The sequence below is a fragment of the Carcharodon carcharias genome, chromosome 25, assembly GCF_017639515.1.
Source record: "Carcharodon carcharias isolate sCarCar2 chromosome 25, sCarCar2.pri, whole genome shotgun sequence".
Classification (NCBI taxonomy): domain Eukaryota; kingdom Metazoa; phylum Chordata; class Chondrichthyes; order Lamniformes; family Lamnidae; genus Carcharodon; species Carcharodon carcharias.
This window is the reverse complement of record NC_054491.1, coordinates 13,833,586-13,858,472: the sequence shown is the minus strand read 5'-3', so window position 1 is coordinate 13,858,472 and position 24,887 is coordinate 13,833,586. Positions and strand designations below refer to the sequence as shown.

General features: G+C 41.1%; 1 protein-coding gene across 2 annotated transcripts; it reads right to left on the bottom strand.

The window, feature by feature from the left end:
- Positions 1-3,337: 3,337 nt before the first annotated feature.
- fdxacb1 (ferredoxin-fold anticodon binding domain containing 1) lies at positions 3,338-15,719 on the bottom strand. Of its 2 annotated transcripts, none has more exons than XM_041174150.1 (6): positions 15,634-15,719; positions 14,461-14,648; positions 12,116-12,272; positions 8,974-9,177; positions 7,788-7,946; positions 3,338-4,690 (listed from the first exon to the last, which is right to left on the bottom strand). In XM_041174150.1, the coding sequence occupies exons 2-6, from the start codon at positions 14,633-14,635 to the stop codon at positions 3,472-3,474; spliced, it is 1,914 nt and encodes a 637-aa protein (XP_041030084.1). In that variant the 5' UTR covers positions 14,636-14,648; positions 15,634-15,719; the 3' UTR covers positions 3,338-3,471. The 2 variants fall into 2 exon arrangements, with proteins under 2 accessions (XP_041030084.1, XP_041030083.1); XM_041174149.1 differs by having other exon boundaries at positions 15,123-15,685.
- Positions 15,720-24,887: the final 9,168 nt, after the last annotated feature.

The window sequence follows — 24,887 nt, the reverse complement described above, 5'->3', positions numbered from 1 at the left end:
CATTCTTCTGTCCCAAGACTCCGTAGTACTAAGTAACCAGAGCTGGGAGCAATTTTGCTCTTATTGGTTGTTGACACATTGTGCTTCACCTTGTACCTTAATAATTTGTGAATTTTCCCTTCAGTATAATTGCAGCTCTGCTAAGAACATTTAACTGTGTTGTAATTAAGAACTAACCTACTGTTTCAAGCTCTTTCCTGGGACCTCAAAATTATGGAATTGCTTACCCCCAATATCTTAGAAGCAAGGAAAATTCAGGAACACGATACAGTTTAACTGATCAATTCCTCCCCCACCCCCAAAAAACTTATCATCCGTTCTTTAATATCTATCCAATTCTCCTAAATTTCTCCACACTATCTGTTTCACTGCCCCGTCCATTCCACCAGCTCTGGCAATATTGCAGTTACTGCCCATCCTGAGTTGCCCTGAGAAGATGGTGATGGGTCTTCTCCTTGAACAACTACAGTCCCTGGTGATGGTGCCCCTTATGGTGTTAAATCAGGAATTCCTGGAATTTAATCTAATGATGGAGAAATGTACACTTCTCTGTATAATGTAGTTAAATGCAAGCTTCCCTCTTATAAGTTCCAGACGATTTCCCCTGGGTCTAAAGCTTCTGGTAATCTGCATCATACTAGGTTTCAATGTATTTATACAATGTTGAATGATCTCTAAGACTTTTCTCTCAGTTCTTCAATGTCTACTCGTAACTAAGATACCTTAAGCCTTGAACCTTAAGCAATTTGGTTGACCTTTACTACACTGCTTCCCAATGCCTGAATATTGTAGTATAGCAACTAAATTTGTACATAACTGTTCAAGTATAATTATACCAATGTCTTGTACAGGTTCATTATCAGCTTTGTGTTCTATGCTTCTGAGTATATACCTCAAGAATCAGTTAGTTCTCTTTATTACCACCATACATGGTTGGTTCAGTGAGCTTTGCACCAATATCACAGATCCTTTTCCTTGACGTTTTATAGCCTAACACCATTTTGTTTATATTCTCAGATTTATTTCCCTGCTCTAGTCTCATTACCTAGCATTTGTTCACATTAAATGCCATCTACCATTCACCAGTCTACTTTCCCTATTCTAATTTTTTATATTTGCTTTGCATGTTCCCCCTTCCAACTGCTCCTGCTTGGTGTTGCCTACAATCAGAGAGGGCTCTGGCTCTGTGCCCACCTCCAAATCTAGCACATCCACTATAAAATGCGATGTCTGCAGCACCATTCCTAGTGGCACCCTTGTAGTGAACTCCTGCCACAAAGAGTTAACAAAGAGCCTTTTGCAATAATTTTCACTGGTCCGATCAAATGTGTCCAATTCAGAGGATTGCTTTTAACTCCATACCTTCCTATCTTGTGCATTAATGGCTTATGTAGCATCCTTTAAAAATGACTGCTGGAATCTAAATATACCACATCTGCAGAATTTCTGATCTAAACTAGGCCTGTTATTCCCTCAAAGAACTCTATTAAGTTAATTTGGCAAAACCTTCCTCCTGTAAATCTGTGGTAACTTCTTATTTATCCATCAGATTTCAGAAAGTCTCCTATTTTACTTGTCATTTCACTGACTTGTATTTTCCTGAGATTCCAACAGCGCTTTTCAAAGATTGGCTTGGCATTATGTGAACTACAATCCAATCCTCCAGCACAGTTCAGGATGTCCTAGAAGTGACGGATAAGGTAGTGACCAATTTCACTATGAGATCTACCTGATCCTATCTCCTTGTGTTCCTTTAGCCAACTGCTGACTAGATTATCTTAAATTTCTATCTCTTTTACTACTTTTTATCCCCTGTCATTCTTCCCAAAATTGAGCTTCCGTCCTGGGGAGGCTACTCATTATTTCCTCTGTGAACAAAACTGATAATCTATGCCTATGCACCCATCCTGAATTAATGATCCTACTCACATCCTGCAGCATGTCTGTTGCACACATCAATAGCCTTGCTCCTGATCCAGTCAAAACATATAGTCCTAACATCTATGCTCCTTTAGGCTTCATTAATTAGATCGATTTATCAATACTTGCTTGGGTTTGCAGATTCAAGCGCACTCTGTCTCATCCCTGAACACTGGTTCTGTCCAAAATTGTTTCCTTACCTTCTCATATCAAAAGCAAATAGCTCCGTCAGCATCTCACTCAACTGGCCTCTTACACCAGGGACACTGGATGCCTGCCTGTTCAAGTGAAGACGTGGTATTCTGGAGCAATGAGAGAAAAATCAGCCAAAAGGACCTTCCTAGACCAATAGTGCCCTGCAACATTGTCAGAGTTCCAGCTTTTGTTTGAGATGTTAAACCATTAAGGCGTATTCTCACAATCCTGTTGCAGCATTCAAAGGGTGGGGTATTCTCCTGCTCTCTGGACCAACAAACCTCTCTCAGCCAACATCACCATGAACAGATTAATGAGTTATTCATCTCTTTGCTGTTTATGCAGGAATTTTACAACACATCAGCCGTCATTGCACTTGAAATTAATTGTACTTCAAGTGTGTTGATATGTTCTGAGGAATAATGATATGATGCTCTAATGGTGCATCATTCTTTCACTTGAACCTACCTTGTGCGCTATGATGCAGGAACAAATTAAGGTACCAATGCGCAGAACTTTACAGCCCAGATAGGACTTTAGGTCATTGACTGTGCATCTCTTTACTAGATCAATCCAAAACTAATCCCACTGGCCTGAATTATTCTCTGCTTAAAATATTCACCTTTGCTTTCCTCAAAATATGTAACAGCCTCTGCTTCCACTTGTCCCCAAGGAAAAATTCTGGGTGGAAGAAAACTCACCTAGCCTCTCTCCTCACTATACCGTCCACTAGCTGCACATACAGTATTACTTTTGTGCATAATGCAATGGAAATGCTTTAAATTATCTTTGCAAGGAATCTCTCTGCTCATCAATCACAGCCCTAAAGCACAAAGCAAAAAACTTTGACATGTCTTTTTTCCGCAATACTAAAGTTCTGTACTACCAAACGACTATTTACAAATCAAATTCTAGAAAATTATCTGATTCGGTTAGTGAGACACTTGTAATTTTGGGTGGGGGGGGGCGTGGAGAGTTGGGGGAGGAATTACTTCCTACACTATAGTGTTGATCATGTCATAATTTTAATCTCATGTTCACTTCAACTGTGAAAATTCAGCAGTACAATTATACATTTGTCCTTCCAAATTTGGTTCAAATCTGACAGCATTTTGAATTAATTAACATGAAGGTGACATATTATTAGGGGGTACGCGTGTGAGTAGTAATGAGGGATATTTGAGGTGATGAATTAAGTCCATGGAACGAAAAGCATATTGCAAATGTTGATGTTTATTTGCTCAAGTGAAATTTTCCTGAAACATAGCAGGTATCAATAGCTAAGTAGGTGTAGTGTCAATCGTGCACTGCAAGAGGTAAAGAAATACATTTCAAACATTTGGTCCAATGTTTTTTTTATCTGAGAGTTACTTGAAATCTTTTCTGCAGTTCGTCTCGAAGATGCAGTTGCATTTCCAATGCTTGCTGATAGGACAGTGCCTTGTCACATGACTGGTATGTTAGCCTGTAACAGTAACTCATACGTTTGCTTTCAGCATGCCAGAAACTGTCAATCAGCTTCAATTCTTTCACAGAATCCCTGCTTACTCGCCTTACAACTGCATGGAGCTCCAACTCATCCAGTTTCCCATCCCCATCAACCCAGAAGCTGACATCATGCAGATAGGAGGGAGGGTAGAGTGAGAATCCACAAAAAGGTTTCAATTCTGATGCGCTAATCTGGTTTAGGAAGCGCTCATCGAATGTCCATAGCATTCTCCAATCATTTATGTGATACAGCGCCATGGATAGCAGGTCAAGATTTATTGAAGCAACACAGATATATAGTTCACTGTTGTTCTGTTTATATGGAATACAAAACAATTTTGCAACAGTTAGATCAGCAAAGTCTGGATGTTCCACATCTCGAAAACAAATCTTCCAACTTTTTACGCTGGCCCCTTCTTTAAAGGTGTTCGACCCTAAGCTCTTGTCCACAGACGTACTGGTACTTGATGCTGACTTTATGAGAAATGAAATGGCACTCTCCACAGAGCACATAAATAGATTTAAAAAGTCTGGGGATTTTTTGTCACTAAAAGCACCAACTAAAACCATCTCATGGAATACTGGCATAGTTTGTGGTGTAATCAGACACTTCCTGAAAACAGTGCCACTGAGTACATAGATTACTCCTGTTGTGAAGTCTGGTCTTTGCAAAATATGGTACACACATACAGTCAGAGTGGGCCGAAGACAGTACCTCCTGCAATCCTCACTCACATTGGGGACCCCAGCCTGTCTCATAATACAGCAGTCCACATTCTGCCCTGTCTTGTTCCCAAACCTTGGATCAGGCGTTGGCATACAAACATCACAGCATTGAGGCTCGGTCACATGAGCACACTTGGTACTTCTCGATTTGTCCTCTTGACAGTTGGAACAGCTAACCCAATAAAGCTCAGCCTGACAAACGTCCAATTCTACACAGGTGTCATCAGTCTGAAGGCATTGCTTTGGTAGCAGAGGGAAGTTGTCCTCCAGTTCCTGTACGTTTGCTGTACCTGCGATCTGCTTTCTCAACAACTCGTTAATGATATTTACAGGATGGTTGGAACCTTTCTGAAGAAAATTCCTGCAATGATCAAAAACTCCATTAGAACAATTATAAAAGACACATATTTCTCCAGTTCTCGAACTAAAAGAGGGTGCGGGGAGGATGAACTGGCCAAGAACAAGAGTCTCACATGGCCAGATTGTGGGGTGATCTCTACACAGTGGACACTGGAGCTCTCAGAGCTGCTTCTAGTGCACAGTAACACTGATTAATGATACACCAGCAGCTCTGATAGCTCAGGTCCACTTCTAGAAATTAGCAGGAATTCGAGCATCGAACAAGAGCTGGGATTGCACATAAACCACCTTCTCTAGCTACGCGAGGCTGCATCAGTTAAAGTGCAAGATATTTCAGTGGGTTTTCCTCAATGCTGCATAAAAGTAAAGATCCTTGAAGCAGCTGTCAGTCTGAGGTACACACGACTGAAGGCAAGGCCAGCATTTTGTACTCCTCTCAGTTTAACCACTACCCAATCTTTCCTCGCACCCACCCCCCCACCCCTCCCCCCACTGAACCCCACCACCCCAACATATTTTGAAGCCAATAGGATTGAACTCTATCATCTTTTTGGGGCATTTTAGAAAGAGTCTGTGAATACTTAAGGGAGGGGCTCGGCCAAAACATTCACATTAAATACAAAAGCAAAATGCTGTAGATGCTGGAAATCTGAAATAAAAACAAAACATTCTGGAAATATTCAGTAGGTCAGGGAACAACAGTGGAGAGAAAAAAAAGAGTTAATATTCATCAGAATAAAATAAGAATGCGGGACCTCAATGGACAGTGGCAGAAACTCTTCTTTGGGTCAGAAAGTTCACCCATTTAGGCACATAACATAGGCTGGTATTTCAGTGCAGTACTGTTGGGGTGCTGGACTGTCTGAAGTGCTCACTTTCAGATGAAGCAATAAATTGAGGGCCCATCTGCCCCCCGCCCCTCCTCAGATGATTGCAAAAGATCGCATGACACGATTTTAAGAAGTGTAGGTGAGTTGTTCCTGGTGTCCTGGCCAATATTTATTCCTCAACCATTATCATTTATACAGATAATCCAGTCATTATCTTATTGCTGTTCATGTGAGCTTGCAGTGTGAAATCAGGTCACACATTTCCTACATTGTGACACTGACCACATTTCAAAGGTATTTCAATAGTTTAAAACCACTTAGGGACATCTTGAGGTTACAAATGTACACATATGAATGCATTTCTCTCTCTTTTTTAACTACCCAACATTCATGGTTCAGGCTCACAGATAAGCAATGGTGAACTCGGTGAAGTACTGGAAGGCTGTGAAGAATTGTATACCAGCAAGACTGCTGTCCTCAGGATGAAAACTGCAGAGAACTGGGGAAATTTCTAATCATAGTTAGGCCTTTTGGAAGAGACAAATAACAGGATAGGAAGTCAGCAGAAATAACAAAAGAAAGTGCTGGGAAAAACTCAGCCGGTCTGGCAGCATCTGTGGAGAGAGAAACAAAAATAATGTTTTAAGTCCAATATGACTGTCCTTCAGAACTGAAAAGAGGGGGAAATGTGATGGGTTTTATGCTGTTGAAAACATGGGGAAGGGGGAGGTGGAATAAAGGAGAAGTTCAGGAATAGGTTAGAAAGCAGGGGAGACTAAATGACAAAGATACTATGGAGCACAAGGCAAAGGGAGTGCTAACGATAGTATTAAAAACACAAAGCATTGGTCTAGAGTTGGTGTTAATAGCAGAACAAAGGTCAACACTGTCTGTCAAAAGTAATGGACAGGTTAACGAATTATCATTCAGAAACTGAACTGGGCTAGCTATATAAATACTGTGGCTACAAGAGCAGATCAGAGACTAGGAATCCTGAAGTGGGTAACTCAACTCCTGTCTCCCTAAAGCCTGCCCACCATCTACAAGTCACAAGTCAGGAGAGTGATGGAATACGCTCCATTTGCCTGGATGAGTGCAGTTCCAACAACACTCAAGAAGCTTTATACCATCCAGGACGAAGCAGTCCACTAGACTGGCACCCATTCGACAAACATTCACTCTTCCACCACCAATGCACAGTATCAGCGGTGTATACCATCTAAAAGCTGCATTGCAGGGACTCACCAAACCTCGTTAGACAGCACCTTCCAAACCCACAACTGCTACCATCTCGAAGGACAAGGGCAGCAGATAGATGGGAACACCGCCACCTGGAAGTTCCCCTCCAAGCCACTCACTATCCTGACTTGGAAATATATCACTGTTCCTTCACTGTTGCTGGGCCAAAATCCTGGAGCTCCCTCCCTAACAGCACTGTGGGTGTACCTACAGCACATGGACTGCAGCGGTTCAAGACAACAGTGCACCACCACCTTCTCAAGGGCAATTAGGGATGGGCAGTAAATGCTGGCCCAACCAGTGACGCTCACATCCCCTGAATGAATTAAAAAATAAATTTAAAGCTTAAAAAGGGAAACTGAAAGTAAAAATGCAGCGAGATGAGAAAATATACAAATTGGGGAGTGAAATAATTGTTTTGAATCCACGCAACACTTTTTTTCAATGTCTGCACCCTTGCACAATGCTTTTCCAAAGATTTTCTTCTGCTGCCTGACAGAAACATTAGAGGAGGAAATTTATCACACCACAATGAAATTTTCATATCAATTAGTAAGTGAACTCAAAAGTGAACAAATAACAAATTGGATGGTATATATTATATGAAAGAACAGCTTTTTGGGGACGTTGTAAGGCTGTCAGATCCTCTCAGGAAATTAAATACTTAATAGAAGCTTTTCAGCTCTCCAACAGTGCCTATTCCACATGGATCCAGCATGGGTAATTTGTTAAATATTTTAGACTAAAATAGAATAAATAAATAGTGCAATGTTTGGGTCAATTATTTTCACCTCAGATTGCAAATGGGGGCGATTCCTGTCTTGTGAGTGAATTTGTTCTCTGTGCTATTTTAATGGGAATGTTAACCAGCTTATATTATTCGCTAATAATGCACAGCACAATTTTGCTTGTTATTTTCCTTCTGTCTTGATATGTCACTGTCTCAGTAAATATTTAAATAAACACATGTCACAGTTAAGCAGTGTCTCAAAATCTGTATTTTTGCAATGTGTAGTTCTGCAACTCCACCTGTTTATCTTTTCAACAAGTTCCTCAGGGATGTGGAAGGAGCAGCGCTCGCTCCCAGTCATGCTTTCCATAACAACTGGCTTTATCTCACTGAAGGGCAGGCTTCTGCTGAACACGTGGGTCAGAGCTCGGTCAACATGGAATGGTTTATCTTGACTCCTGGAAGAAAAATGCAATTGAACACCTTTTACAAGGGAATGAATGTAATCAAAGCAATTTGAGAAATCTGCGTCTCATGGCTGCACGTGGATACATTAAATGATAGCTTTAGCTTCAATGTCAACATTATCAGCATGGCAGGAAGGTGGCAAAACGTGTGGATGAGGATTTGCCCACATAATGTAGGCCGACTAAGATGTTAAACCAATGCGTGGTCTGGTGGGTGTTTTAAAAAAAAAGCAGAATATCCTGGTCAAAAATAAGCCTACCTAAAAATGAATCTCGTCATTTTGTGTGGCACTTTGCCACATCCAGAATAGCTGCTCTGATCATTGGCTGCATGTCACCTGGGATGTGGAAAGCATTGTATAAATGCGGATCCCTTTTAATGACCGCTACTAGGTATGGTTATATATGTGGTTATATTCGATAGTCTCAGGATACGGGGTAGACTATTTAGGACTGAGATGAGGAGAAACTTCTTGACTCAGAGGGTGGTGAACCTATGGAATTGTCTATCACAGAAAGCTGTGGAGGCCAAGTCACTGAATATATTTAAGGAGGAAATAGATAGATTTCTGGACTTGAAAGATGTCAAGAGGTATGGGGAGAGCACAGGAGTATGGGGTTGAGATAGAGGATCAACCATGATCCTATTGAATGGTGGAGCAGGCTCGAAGGGCCGAATGGCCTATTTTCTATGTCTATGTTTCTATTAGTAAGAGCTTTATAGAGATTTAAATCAGCAGATGGGGAGGGGGAGTTTTAACATAAGCATTTCAGATAAATACATTAACATCTCCCATTTAAACAGTGGACAATGACATTTCAGGCATTGGTGCTCAAATCACCAAACGTCACCTACAGCATTGAGTGTTATGATAGTAAAATAACTAACATTTTCTGAAGGTGCCTGGCTCCAGCACCTATACTTCAGTTTGTAGATTCTATGAGGAATAGGGAAACCATGTTCAGACATAGCTCATGCAAAATACATTGAGAACTGATTAGCCTGCTAACCACCTACCTATACCCAGTGCTTGTGTAGCCATAATGATGTGTGCAGTCAAATGGCTGCACTTTGCTCAAAATGAACCCGGCTCTCGCAGCCATGGCGACAACTTGCCAGCTGTTGTGCCATTCTCGAGTTGGCTGATCAGCAGCGGTCCCTCCCTGACCCCTGCACAGGGTAACATGAACATCACCTTTTGCAGTTAGAATACCTGCGCAACTGTAAAGGAAAACCACAACAATATTATTACCACTGTCAACAAAGCGAATATCATCGTCAAATCACTGATTCATTGACCCCCTGAGTCACCCTTTAGGCCTTAGGCCAACAAAAGGAAGGAAAAGGCTACATTAAATGAGCATAAATTACATTATTTAAATTTGGAAAGGTAGGTGAAGGGCCGGTGGGGGGCGGCGGTGGTATGGGGTGCATCTAGCTCAGTTGCCTAAATGGCAGTGCAGCAACAGTGCAGGTTCAATCCCTGTAACAGCTAAGGTAGTTTCTGGAGCTGAACTTCTTGCCTTGCTCCATTGTAAAATCATGTTACAAGTTACTATTAAGCAACCTTTGAACAATGACGACACTAAATGAAAAGACCTTGAGAGGGAGAGGTTAAGGACCAAGGTCAAAAGGGTGACTAAAGTAGCACAATGAATCAGTGATTTGGTAATATAAAGCTTAGATTTCAGATGCTTGAAGATTGGGACAGGAAGCTAGTGGTCTTCCCTCTGTAAGCCCATTTCAGCCACTACTGGATGTTACTGGGGTCTGATTGTTAAAATGGAGTTGGCCTCTCCCACTGGAACTCCCAGACAGTGGCTGGTATGTCTCACCATTTCCTAGCCAAGAGTTAAAATTCTCCCTTGGGAACATCCAACAATTCTACCTAATTGGTGTCAGATCAAATGCTTTATTCTTTTTGTCATTACAGATCATAGGACAGAGAGAGGCACTGCACCAAACTGCTATCAGCTAAACTTTTAATCATGGTATTAAAAATATTAGTCAACAAACTCCATATTTATCAGCATATGCATGGGGATGAAGTGGGAAACCTTTAAATTTAAATAAATCTGTTTTTCAGTTTTAAGAGGCTTTTGATAATTAATGGCCATTGACCAGGGAGAATGATGTTTTTTCACTCTACATATTTCACCATGTATACATTCTTACATTTTAGTTACAGATGGCCTTGTGCTGTATGTTCCTTAAAATAAATTACTTGCATTTCGCTAGCTCCTTTCACGGCCTCAGACAGTCCTCAAGTGCTTTCCAACCAATTAAGTAGTTTTTAAATATAGTCATGTTGTATTATAGGAAACATGGCAGCCATTAGCAGTAAGGTTAGGCTTTACTCTATTCATCATCTCTGATCATCATTTTTTCATCATTTTCTTATGGTCTTACTTGGGAAAAATTCCAATTACCAAATATACATTTCATTAAAAGATGTCACACTTTTGATGATCTGCTTCTATCACTGCTTTTGCCTACAACCACACCACCCCCCTCCACTTCTCTCCCCCCACCCAACCCCCCCACCACCACCTTAAACCAGCTTATATTTCAACCCTTCCTGGGATTCACCTAGTTCTGTCGAAGGGTCATGAGGACTCGAAACGTCAACTCTTTTCTTCTCCGCCGATGCTGCCAGACCTGCTGAGTTTTTCCAGGTAATTCCGTTTTTGTTTTGGATTTCCAGCATCCGCAGTTTTTTGTTTTTATCCCCAATACCTATGCTGCCATTGTCCACTCATGTTAACTGAAGCTGACATGGTGCTGGAAGCAGACTGTGAACTAGAATGTCATGGGTTTCAATCACAGGTTTGACCCCCACTCAAATTTATCTAACTCACTCAAGCAAGCTAACTTCATTCTCAATCAAGTTACTTAATTTTCATCTCAGATAGTGGAAAACTGACACCACCTGCCCATAATCTACTCCCTGGTTGAGTGAATGAAGTTTTGAAGAGGTTTGTCACTGTCAAGGAATTATCATATTGTTCCTAATATTATTGTGGGATAGTTTTAAACAGGTGTGTGGTGGGCGGGGGGGCATGTGCATCTAATTTAATTAAACTAGAGATGATTAGGCTGAAAGGTTTAAATGATCAAAGAAGTGAGGTGTAAAACAGGAGTTTGAAATGGAGATGAGTAAAGGTAGGGCGAGGTCAGCAAATACGGTGTGAATTAAATTTTTACTTTTATATAAGTGGAGGTGTTTGATTTTCAAAAGGACATGGAGAATGTTTACAACTGGCAAGATAAATAAGGCAAGGTTATTACGTAGATTTTTTTCGAAAAGTTCTGGCCATAATGAGAACATGAAAGATTTTTATATTCTGGGAAAAGTAACTTCTAAAGACAAGTGGAAACAATGGGAGATAAAAAGGGAGATCAAAAAGGGAGAAATATATTGAAAGAAGGATGGAAGGCTGTGTGAGGTGTGGCCGTGTGAGATCTTGAAAGGTGAATGTGTGAAACAGACTTTGGGGGGAGGAAAGCCTCTAGCCATCCTGTAGAAGTTTGCTGTTCCAGTAACCAAAGTTGTGTTAAAAGCTTTTGGAATTCCTTTGTCCAGCGGGTGCTTGATGGATGACTTTATAAATTTGGAAACTATTTGGACTGTTGCCTTAAAGGGTGTGTGTAGTTGGGAGTGTGGTTAAGTAGAAATTTTGGAAACTGTTATAACTGTGTAATTGTGATCTTGTGTGTGTTTAAGTTTGTTGTTCTTCTGCTAATAAATGTTTAATTTAATCTTTAAAATCTCTAAAGGTGGTAATGGACTCATTACTTCTGACTTCAGTGCTCAAGCCTTCTCATAATAGATACAAATTGCAAATTTGTGTGATAGTATGGCCAAGTTTCCCTTGGGGATTTAGTCAACCTGGCAAATACCACCCACCATATCATAACAGTCACCGTGACTGTGACTTTTCCCCTCCTTTTTCTCTTACTAATACCCCACACCCCATATATACCACAGTTACAGAAATATACAAATAGCAGAACAAGAAGATGATAAAATATATCTAAATAAAAAGCAGGACTCAGGATTCTCCACAGGAGCTCCATCACAATCATTGTACGCTAGGCAGAAAAATGTTTACGGCAACACTGGACATTGTGGACTTTGATATACATCTTCAAAACTCACCTCAGAAAAAATTTAGCCAGTAGCTCTCTGTTCTTTTTCACCCCAGCCTTCCTGCCACAGTGAGGGAAATTGAAGATAATCCTGTCAAGCAGCCTGCTTTTCAAGCATGGACACTCTTGGAGGTTGGTACAATCCACTTGAAAGTAAACTTCTGCTCCTGAAGGATAATGGTCAAGAATTAATATGCTGTTGTAATCGGTTCCTGTCTATATTATAACGTGACAGGTTCTGAGCATCACTGAAACTTCTTTCATTACCATTTAAACTGGAAGGGACAACCTTTGCCAAGTACATATTTTTTACCCTTAAAACTGAACATTGCAGATATGCTATCTTATGCTGCACCCATCTCCAAGGTTACAATATACAATCAAACAATTATATTAAACTTAGCTGATAAGCCATATTACCATACCCCGTTATGTCTCTACGTGCTACCTCAATTAGGATTTTACATTATTAGATGAGCTGCCACATTTCATAAACTCCTAATCACTCCTCTAAGTTCAGCTGTACAGCCATCATACTGCTCACCACAATTACTTCAGAAAAATATTACACAAAAGTTTTTCCTTTTCTTTTTTTCAGCATAACATACTGGAATTAGAAGTTTAAATAATTATGAATGCTAGTACACTGTGTTATCTTAAAATTAGTGGTGCTATGATGGCTACTTTAATCTAGACAATGTCTAGTCCAAATGCTAATTTTTTAAAAAATTACATATCACTAAAATAGCCCAGTTGCTAATGATTTTACTGCCATTATGTTTGCCTGGTGTTTCAGTGATGGAATAAAGTAGGTAATTCTCTTGTGACCCATTAATCCTTAACTTGTCTGGGATGACAGTAGAGTTAGATGGTATTTCAGCCAAACTGGTTCCAGTTGATGGCTGAACTAAAGCAGGCTTCAGTGACTGAGTCAATTTAAGTATGAAAATCTAAAAGCCAAATTAGGTTGTCACAATAAAACTCAAGGTACAAATCATTCTCAATCCATCTTCTTGCAAGTGAACACCTCCTTTACAGGCAGATTAGGTAAGATGTTAGCTTATTTGGTGTGCACATCTATCAGAAGCATTTAAATCAAACTGATCACTATTCACAGTATACCTCAATTCTCACCAAGTGCCACCCAGCAGAGAAACAGAAAATAAAAACAGAAAAACGTTGGAAATACTCAGCAGCAGAGAGAGAAAAATTGAGTTAACCTTCCATCAGAACTGGAAAAAAGTTTAAAATGCAACAGGTTTTAAGCAAGTACAGGTGAGGCAGAGGTAGGGGAGTGAGAGAACAAAATTGACAAAAGGGATGGTGGTGCAAGGCAGGAAAGGGTCGTAATGGAAGAAAGGAATAAAAGGTGGATGGAGACAAGGTACAAATTACTACAGTACAATGATTATAATAGCTTTTGGACAGTTTGAAAGCTGAAATTATTATAGATTTGAACTGGAAGTTACATCATAAATTAACTCTGGTGTGGAAGACAGTGTTGTCTTTAACTTTTTTGTATTCTTCCTAAATGGGTAACTAACATTACACACGAACATATGAGTTAGGAGCAGGAGTAGGCCACTCAGCCCCTTGAGCCTGCTCCGCCATTCAATAAGATCATGGCTGATCTGATTTTAACCTCAATTCCACATTCCTGCCTTCCCCGGATAAGCTTTCACTCCTTTGCTTATCAAGAATCTATCCACTTCTGCCTGAAAGATACTCAAAGACTCTGCCTCAACCACCTTTTGAGGAAGTGAATTCCAAAGTCTCACAACCCTCCAAGAGAAAAAGCAGATTCCTCAACTCTGTCTTAACTGGGTGACCCCTTATTTTTAAAAAGTGACCCTGAGTTCTAGGTCCTCCCACAAGAGGAAACATCCTCTCTACATCTACCCTGTAAAGTCCCTTCAGGATCTTATATGTTTCAATCGCCTCTTACTCCTCTAAACTCCAGCAGATACGAGCCTAGCTTATCTAACCTTTCCTCATAAGACAACCCGCCCATTCCACGTATTAATCCAGTGAACCTTCTCTGAACTACTTCTAATGCATTTAGATCTTTCCTTAAACGGAGACAAATACTGCACGCAGTACTCCAGACGTGGTCTCACCAATGCCCTGTATAACTGAAGCAAGTGAATATAACATTATATTAGTTTTCAACCAAGCATCATGACTTGTGAAATAAATTTGGATGAAAAATGCCACCAAACATTAACCAGCCTTTCTCCTTCAGAGCTACTGTGCAGTTCAAGTTTTTATTTCAGATTTCAGCCTTTGCAATTTTTCTTTTTTCACACTCTCTGCATTTCAAACACCACCCCTTCCCCATCAGTACTGCTTCCTTACCTCTTTCTAACAGGTGGGCAATATTTTCGACTGCATTTTCATGCTTCTTTATTTCTTTTTCACTTTCGTAGCAGGTTGCAATGATCCAGCAGTTTCTGTCCACACGATCACACAATGCAGCAGCAAAGGAAAAGTTCCCCTCGCCCACAAGCAAGGTGCTGCCTCCCTGTTTCATTGCCTATTCGAGCCTGAGGAGGCAATACCAGGCAAACATTTCAAACATCTTCTCTAATAAATTAAAAGCCATACAAACTCAAACTGGTTTGTCCATCACTGATGAGTCGCCAATCAGTGAAGGGACCTTTATTTTCCATTCATTTCTTTCAGCCACTTATTGTTTTCATAGCCTCTCCCCTCCCAAACTCTGTCACAATCTCCTCCAGGCCCACAACCCTCAAATCTCAGTGCTTCTCCAATTCTAGACTCTTAAGCATTTTAACTGCTCCACTATTGGCCGCTCTATATCTTCAGTTGCTGAGACCCTAAGCTCTGGAATTCTATCCCTAAACCTCTCTCATCTCCATCACCCCATTTAAGATGCACCTGAAAAGCTGCCTCTTTGACCCAAGCTTTTGAGCCACTGTCCTAATAGCTTTTTATGTGGCTGGTGTCAAAATATCTTTGATGCCATTCCTGCGAAGCACCTTGGGGTGTTTTGTTACCTGAAAAAAGGCTCTATACAAATGAAAGTTGTTATTGAATTGTTGCAGTCATCAGGATAAAGGTTGTTAGTGTTGCACAATACTATAGGACACTTCACATCTCACACGCCCAGGCAGCACGAAGTTCACCCAGATCAGTTGTAACGTGGTGAGACGCAGTGCAGTTTCCCCCACTTCTCATGAATGACCAGTAGATCGCTCCTTGCACCCTGTGTAACACTGCAAAGGTGCCACCCTTGCCTATTTAGCGTGGCCCCCCGAATAATTGGCTTGTTTTGTGCAGTGGGTCCAGTCCGAGAGGATTCGGCTATTTCTCCCCTCCGACTCTACCTCCCTACGCCGCTCCGGAGCGCGACACTTCCTCCTCGGCAGCCCGCCGGCCTTTCGCTCTCCACAGCCACCCGAAGGCAGAGGAACTTTCAGTAAAGCTCCGAGGCCCAGCGCAGCCAAGGACCCAGATCTAGACCTAGACCTTCAAAAACAAACAGCGAGCCGGTCACATTCCACCTACAACACTCAAAGCAGCCACGGGACTCTAGTTGCTGCCGGGGTCTCTCTCCAATCTCCGTCCCACCAATTTAACCGCTGGAAAAACAGCGACACAAGCCCATTGTGGTAAAGCTACTAAAGGACAGGTTCAAATCACACTGCCTCTTGCTCATTCTTCCCTGTACCTTTGTTTCTTTGCTCTTCTCTGGATTATTTCCACCTGCATACCTTTCTTTTAATTCTTTCCTTCTAACCCCTTTTCTTTAAAAAAAATCCTTCCATTCCTTTTTTCCAAGCCTACTCCTGGTTTTTTTTTGGACTCTCAACTCTTAATTTAGCTCCTCTCTCCCACACCCATATTATTTTTTCCACTAGCCAAGTATCTACCCAATAAATCCAACTCTGTAATTTACACCACAACCATTCTACAGACCATAAAGTCTGTGATGTTACCAAAGCAGCATTGTCCAATATGGTAGCCACTGGCCACATGTGGCTAACTGAAAATCCAGATGTAGCTAATTGTACCTTTGATTTGAAAAATAAAAGCCAGGTAATCTGGATGCCCCCAAAAGCATAAAAACAAAAAAACTGCACATGCTGGAAATCCAAAACAAAAACAGAATTACCTGGAAAAACTCAGCAGGTCTGGCAGCATCGGCGGAGAAGAAAAGAGTTGATGTTTCGAGTCCTCATGACCCTTCGACCGAACATCTGTTTTTGTTGATATAATGATGAGATGAAATGCAAACTGTGTGAGAGTTTTGTGATCATTCTGTGTGATTTAATCCCTTGGTTACCTTTAGCAGGGTGTGTAACAAGGCTGTAAAATCAGCAACATATGAAGAGGGGTCACAGCCATCATGCTCAGCTTGAATAATCAGTTAACCGCTCCAGATCATCAGCGGAAAATAAACCAAACTAATAAATAACAACTGCTTCCACAGAGCACGTCATGGGGAAAGGCCTAAGAACATGTGGAATTTACAGGCAGAAAAGTCAAATCCCTGCATCATGTTGACCAGAAGATCACAACTAAAGGCAAACAGCATCTAACTGTATTCTGAATGGAGATCAGAGAAGGGCCTGAATGGGAAACAGGGAAGGGTTTGGATGGAGAAATGGGGAGGATTTAGATAAAGATTAGGAATGCCTCTGATTCATTTTGTTATGCGATTCAATATTCTCAGCATGAAACCTCTGATTACATCAATGTACCGTTCACCACAGATGTACAACCACCTAGAAGCTGCCATAAGATGTGTTATGTCTGATAACTTCATGCCCTAATTCCGAAGTTTGGTTAAGAGAAAGGCTTTTAAGGTTCACACTAAATGGCGGTTGATGTTTAAGTAAATATACAGATACATTGACTTATGTTGTGTCCAAGATGTTTTCTACTAAAGTTAGTGCATTTGGTGAAATCAGAGTCACAGTGCTCATACCTGTGGCTAGTCAGTGATTACACAGAATTATAGAAACTTACAGCACAAGAGGTCATTCAGCCCATCATGCCTGTGCTGGCTCTTTGAAAGAACAATCACACTGTCCACACCTTCTGCTTTTTGTCCATACTAAGTATGTTCCGCATCCTTAAGAACAATAACCCTCCAACCCCCTTTTTAAAATTTTTATTAAATCAGCTTTCAACACCTTCCCATGTGGAGTGTTCTTGATCACACCAATTCTTTGAAAGATGGCAGCCGCATCCCCAAATACATGCTCTATGATGAGCTAACTATTCACATGAGATCGACTGGTCACCCACTTCTGCATTACTGTACTAGGATGTCTGCAAGCGAGAGTTCAAATTGAATGTGTTCAGAGTCGATGCGTGGGAAGTCCTCGCTGCTGACCAGAGTAGCTGGAGACAAGCAGTTAAGAAGGGTGTGGAAAAAGCAGAGGGCAAAAGCAATGACCAGTCAGTGGAAAAGACAGCCCATTGGAAGTAAAAAGCATCAGTTGGCCTCGGGCCAGTGCTATTCATCTGTGCCAGCTACAGAAGAGACTGCCACTCATGAATCAACCTGTACAGCCACAACAGACAATGCTCAATGCAGAATTGACAGGGTTGCAGTCTCCTGAGACAGCCAGTTGCCTAACAGTAACACTCTCTGTTCAAAGGAGAACAGCCCTAACATTTGTAACCTCTCTTCGGACATGGAGTCCCTCATTCCTTAAAACATCCTGATAAACTTCCTCAGTACACTTTCTAAGGCCTCTGCATCCTACCTGAAATGTGGTGCTCAGAATTATCCACACTACTCCAACTGATGCCTAAACAATGTTTCATAACATTCTAGAATTAAACCCTTTGCTTTTATATTCTATGCCTTTATTTCTACTAGTTTTATTGGCATCTTAATTATTTATTTTGGCTCAGTAATGTTATAGGAATGAAGTTACTCCTCACATTGAAGTGATGCTATACTAGAGTTTATTTCATTCTAAAATTCTGAAAACAAATTTTGAACCAGGAATCACTGAACGTAGCAAGAGCAAAAGAACTGCAGGTTTTTGTTTTTGTTTATCATTTACGGGATGTGGGTGTCGCTGGCTGGGCCAGCATTTATCAGCATTTATTGTTATTCATTACTCAAGGCATTTATTGCCTTGAGAAGGTGGTGGTGAGCTGCGTTCTTGAACTGCTTCAGTCCATGCGGTGTACATACACTCACAGTGCTGTTAGGGAGGGAGTTCCAGGATTTTGACCCAGCAACAGTGAAGGGATGGCAATATATTCTGGAAATTTTAAATTTTTTGAAACAAGCAAATGCTGGGAATACACAGCAGAACAGGCAGCATCAGTGGGCAGAAAAACAGAGTTAGTCCTTAAACATTTTTCTCTGCACAGATGATGCTTGGCTTGCTGAATATTTCCAGCATTTTCTGTCTTTACTATCACTGAATATAGGGAAATGGATATTTTAGATTTCTACAACTATCAGTAGAATAAATAATCACAGTGAATCAACATTGTAGTTCATTATGGTTGTCCACAATTGGAAGTCAGCGTATGACTTGTTTTGCTGTCTCTGTGATGTAATTAACAAAAGAACTGGGTACTGGGACAGTCATAACCTGCCATTACCAAGGCAACCGATACATCATACATCGTTGCTCAGGTTAAATGCACAGCCATAACCCAGAGAGCTGCTCTTCCCAGACCAGACCCTCACATTACCACCATGGCAGCAGACAACCAGAACTTATTTCTCTCAAATGAAGAATTATGCCCTATTTACCAGAGGCCAGCAGACCGTTTGCGCAATGCGTATAACCCTGATGGGGATAACCGCTATACTCCGCAAACTCTCGTAGGAAAATGGTACGAAGAGAGGATGGGGATCGATGAAATCAGGAAAATTAAGCCTTTACCAACACAGGTAATCAGTGTTTTACTTGGCTTCCTTCTGTGTTGCAAACTCTTGGTATTGAGGATTAACTATTCACTTCCTTTCTCTGAATTAAAACAGAATTCTGAAAACAAATTGTATGGTGAGAGGGGTGGTGTTCTCCATAAAGTTGGCAACCCTTTACATGAAGTTTACTTTGATATCCTTTAAGAAATTGAGGATATATTTTGGGCCTACGCTCACTGGAGTTTAGAAGAATGAAAGATAATCAAACTGAAATATACTAGATTCTGAAGGGGCTTTTCAGAGTAGACACTGGGAGGTTGTTTCCCCTGGCTGGGGAATCTAGAAGGGGGTATTTGTTTGGGGTGGGGGGTGGGGGGGGGGGGTGGGGGGGGGGGGGGGGGGGGTGCGGATGAGGGGGGGCGGTGGGGGGAGATGGGTACACAGTCTGATAATAAGGGCTGGTCATTTAGGACTGAGAAGAAGAGAAATTCTTTCACTCAAAGAATTGTGAATTCTCTACTCTCATGGAGTTGTGGATGCTCCATCAATGAGTATATTTAAGAGTGGGATGACAGATTTTTGTTCAAGGGATATGGGGAGTGGGCATGAAAATGGATTTGAGGCAGATCAGCCATGATCCTATCGAATGGCAGAGCAGGCTTGAGGAGCCATAAGGTCCACTCTTGCCCCTACTTGTTCTTATGTCCTTATTTTACAATGTTAGCTGCGTCTCACATTCTTGCAGGGTCAGAAGACTGTATTCAAGTCCCAAAAATCTAGGCTAGCACTCCAGTGCAGTAATGAGAGAGCAGAAGAGCAGGGTGGTACCCTGCGTCCTGGCCAATATTTATCCCTCAACTCAATAGGAGAATAGGGCTAAATATAGTGATAGATTCAAGCAGAGAATGAACTGGTTAGAGCATAGAGGGAGAAAGCACAATCAGCCTTCAACCTAGTAGACACTGGCGACTTAAAGTGACTTTTGAAACTAAGGGTTGGATTTTGCGGTGGCAATGATAGTTAAACTGCCAGTGTTTGGTGTCATTTTTTTCACTGAAACTGACAGCAAATTGGAGAATAAGATAGAAATCCAGGAAAATAAAAGCAAAATACTGCAGGTGCTGGAAATCTGAAACAAAAACAAAAATAGCTGGAAAAACTCAGCAGGTCTGACAGCACCTGCAGATACAGTTAACGATCCCTTCCCCCTAGATTGATCCCTTCCCCCACCCCACCCCCATTAGGGCCATCTATCACTTGCTTGTCCTGCTTTCTACCCTTAATGTCACCATTAGCACATTCCTTAGCTAATATCACCACCGTCAACACCCCTTTGTCCTTTTGTTTATGACATCTTTAGAAATCTCTTCTTTGCCACCACCTATCACTGGCCTTCTATCCAGCTCTACCTGTCCCACCCCCCTCAACCAGCTTATATTTCACCTCATTTCTATAGTTCCTTAGTTCTGATGAAGAGTCATACAGATTTGAAACGTTAACTGTATTTCTCTCCACAGATGCTGTCAGACCTGCTGAGTTTTCCCAGCTATTTTTGTTTTTGTTTTAGAAATCCAGGAAGCTTCTATCTGTAATTCTATGGTTGTCCAGAGGGTACGCTGTTGAGGGACCCCCCCCCTCCCCCACCCACTCCTGCACCCCGCTCCCCATGCCAGGGTACAATCAATGGGAAATGTACAAATTCAGGTGAACTTCCACTGTTATGGTGCTGGTCTCAATGTAAAAACCCTTGAAAAATTCTTCTTTATTAAGGCATAACTGGGTTTTTTAACAAATTCATAATGTAAGAAACATTTTTTATTTCTGTTGGTGTGTTGTAAAGAACACATCTTTTTATTTTCTGTTGGACTGGGGATTAAAATTACAATGGCTAGATTGAAAGACATGTCCACTGGAACAAGATGAGAGATATATACAATGTTGCAGTCCTAGAACAGAGTGTGCCATGAAAGACAGGATGGTGCCGGAAAGGAGTCCTGGAAAAGGGCGCTGCCTGACAGAATGTCTTAATTGGCTCCTGACCAGATGACCAGGTTTTTTGTGAGGGCAGATCAACTGAATAGCTCCTAGCCTGAAAGGAAAAAAACCTAAAACCTCTCTCTCCTATGTGAGTTCCAGTAATTCCACAATAATAGCTAGCTGGCTTTTTCTTCTCATATCTCTATAAGCTAGTCTCTCCCTGAAGACCCCTATCAAGAGGCAAAGGGGAAAATTACTGTTACAGACATTGAAAGGCAAGTAATTAGTTTGGGAGATTTAAATTCAATTCACTATTTGGAAATCAGATCCAATCCAGTTCAAAATATTCCTCCCAAATAAAAGTTGCTTAGCTCATTTCAGTAACATTTGTGCCACACAAGTGCTAGGCAATGACCATCTCCAACAAGAGAGAATCTAACCACCTCTTGACATTCAATGGCATTACCTTCACTGAACCCCCCCAGTATTAACATCCTGGGGGTTACTATTGACCAGAAACTGAACTGAACCAGCCCCTGAACCTTAGCTGAAAGGTCAGTCATGAGGAGACACAAGTTCAAGGTGAGGGGCAGGAGGTTTAGGGGGGATGTGAGGAAAAACTTTTTTACCCAGAGGGTGGTGACGGTCTGGAATGTGCTGCCTGGGAGGGTGATAGAGGCGGGTTGCCTCACATTCTTTAAAAAGTACCTGGATGAGCACTTGGCACATCATAACATTCAAGTCTACGGGCCAAGTGCTGATAAATGGGATAAGGTAGGTAGGTCAGGTGTTTCTCACATGTCGGTGCAGACTCGATGGGCCGAAGGGCCTCTTCTGCACTGTGTGATTCTGTGATTCGGTGATGTAAATATTGTGGCTACAAGAGCAGGTCAGAGGCTGGGAATTCTGCGGAGAGTAACTCACCTCCTGACTCCCCAAAGCCTATCCACAAGGCACATGTTCGGACTGTGATGGAATACTTTCCACTTGCCTGGATCAGTGCAGCTCCAGCAACACTCAAGAAGCTTTACACCACCCAGGACAAAGAAACCCACTTGATCCACCACCTTTAACATTCACTCCCTCCACCATTGATGCACAGGGGCAGCAGTGGGTTCCATCTACATGATGTACTGCAGCAACTCATCAAAGCTCCTTCGACAACACCTTCCAAACCCATGGCCTCTACTACCTAGAAGGATATAGGTGGCAGCTAAGTGGAACCACCACCACCAGCAGGACCCCCTCTGGTTCACATCCTATCTTGATTTGGAACAATATTGTCATTCCTTTACTGTTGCTGGGACAAAATCTTGCAACTCTTCCTAACAGCACTGTGGGTGTACCTACACCACTTGGACTGCAACAGTTCAAGAAGGCAGCTCACTACCACCTTCTCAAGGGAAATTAGGAATGAGCAATAAATAGTGGCCTAGCCAGCGATGCCCACATCCCATGAATTAATAAAAAAAGCCTGTTAATATTTTGTCACTAACTTTCACTTTTTTGTACTATTTCACAGTGCCTAATTTAATTAATTAGATAATTAAATTGCACGAAAGTGCTGGAATTCTCAAGAGTATGAAGTATTAGATAAACACAGAAATTATTTATATATTGAGCTTGTTTTATTTGTAGTACGAATATGCCTATCATACGATATATGGGGATTCCTATAACAAGGAAGAGAAACGGCAAGAGCGTAAGTGATAATAGACAATTGATCGTACACTTCAAAATGTAACCAAATAATAGTCAACCAAGCAGGTGCCTCTTATCACAATTGAAGAGATCAGGTTTACTGATGCTAATTACAAGATCATTGTATTTTGAATTTGCAATGCTTATCAGCTCTCTACAAACTCTCACAATTAAATTTTATCTAATAAATGAGTGTCAGCCTATATGAAACCATGGGATTCCTTGGGGCAGGAGGGCATTGATTGAGTGAGTCCCAACTGATGATGAAAGGGAGAATGCAAATAGAAAGGAGAATTCTGGTGTTCGAAGAGCTGAGGCTGTGTGCATGAATATAAAGCATAATTAAAGTAAATTGGGGAAGGGCCAGGGAGAGATTCGAAAACGAGGACGTGAAATTGACACTGTGGGCTAAGAGAAGTTAGTGGTATTTAGAAACGATGGGAGTACCTAGAATGCCTCATGTATTGAACATTCATCACTAAACCTTCTCTTTAACAAATTAAAACAATTGCCAAAGTATAAGATGCTTCAGTAATATGTTCAAATACTATATTGCCTGGAAATGATGCCAACTATAACATCATGCGGCTATGTTGTTCTTAGAGAGCAGAGGGTGAACCTCAATGGAGTAGCTCTTCATATGGGCCTCTCCAATCCAATTCCCCCTCCCCATTTCCATTTGTTCAGCTGTGTGAGGCACTGAGTTTAAATCTTTGGAGAGGCCCAGATTATATGGCTTAAAAGGTATATGTGAGGTATTGTAAGCAATACATTTATCTGCATGTATGTGATTACACATTGCTATGCTGTACCTTTCTTTACTGAGAAATATATAATAAAAATAGGTTAACAAAAAAGAAACTTTGAACATCACCATGTACAAAATGATTATTTCTTCCAGCATTTGAAACAAAGCCCCGTGTTTATCCTACGCATCAACCAGAATTGGACCCTCCTCATACCAAAACATTCCCAAAGAGCTGTTACATGCTGGACTATGTGGATCCTGCAAACCTGATGATTCCTCCCTCCAGCATTGACTCGAACACAGTGGAGAACAAGCAGTTAGAATATTGTGGACCCCCTGCTCCATCAGGTACCAACGAGACTGCAGAGAAGTATCAGTTATGTGGCTCCTACATCCCTCCAAATCCTAGCTCACTGACAGATTCAGATGCAATGAAAAGCAAGGAGTTGGAAGTTCCAGGATTTTGTGGATATCACCTTCCTACAAAATTTCCTTTAGGACTGTGCACAGCTAGGTTTTGTGAACATTGCAAATCTACAATATCTCCTTCAGGACCAGGCTTGGCCTCTTGTTGTGCACCCTCCAGTCCCTGAAGGGTGGAGCTGTCTGCAGTGAAAACTACTCACACTGAGGACCCAAAATTATGAAAATTGCAAAAGAAGAAAAAGAAATGTTTTTTTTTTAAAGAGTGGACTGAAATGGCTCGTTAATAAATAGGGACTGATATACCTGATAGCCTGAGTTATGAGATTTATTTAATGTGTAAACAATCTGTGACTCAGGCCATGGCCAGCTGTCAGATACAAGTAATGACTGTATATAGAAGTGTGGAGTGATGAAATGTGCAATATGATCCACTAAGAGGTGTCAGACTATTGAAGCCATGAGCTGAAACAGTATGTTAAATAATCTGCAATAGGAACAGGCTACTTCATAAATTCCATGCTTCAAAGATGCTTGCATTTCTACCACTTGTGATCCTGCAGGAATGTGGTAAACAGATTCATACTCATTTGTAAAAACTGCATAAAACATAGCTTTACCATTGTTACCGACTTGGACATTTGGTCACTTGGATTATTGAATGATTACTTTTTTAACCAAAGTTCTTATGTTGAAATAATCAAAAGCTGTCAATTTTCCTGAGTTTTGTTGAGGATACTATGCAGCACACCAGATAAATATACTTGTGTTGTACTAGATCTCCCTTTTTCAAACTTCAAGTTGTAATTTATTGGTGAAAACGATGTATATATTTTTAAAGTGACTGTAAACTGTAACTGGAGGTTGTGAGTGAAATTTTTCTGGCACGTTATTTTGTCAATGTTAGCCCAATAAACCATTAAGATTGACTTGAATATTTTTGCTGTGGCTGTGATGAGAGGTGTGACAAGCTATTGAACAACATTGTTCTGAAATGCTTTATAACATTGCATCTGAATCTTTAAATATTGTTTTTTCATCATATGTTCTCCTTCAGCTGGGAGG

What these genes read in the sequence shown, in the direction of transcription:
- fdxacb1 (XM_041174150.1), bottom strand. Translation starts at nt 14,635, where the DNA reads ATGAAACAGGGAGGCAGCACCTTGCTTGTGGGCGAGGGGAACTTTTCC. An exon ending in TGCCCACCTGTTAGAAAGAG is followed by an intron (nt 12,273 to 14,460) that starts GTAAGGAAGCAG and finishes ATTATCCTTCAG; the next exon opens with GAGCAGAAGTTTACTTTCAA. An exon ending in CTGGCTAAATTTTTTCTGAG is followed by an intron (nt 9,178 to 12,115) that starts GTGAGTTTTGAA and finishes TTTCCTTTACAG; the next exon opens with TTGCGCAGGTATTCTAACTG.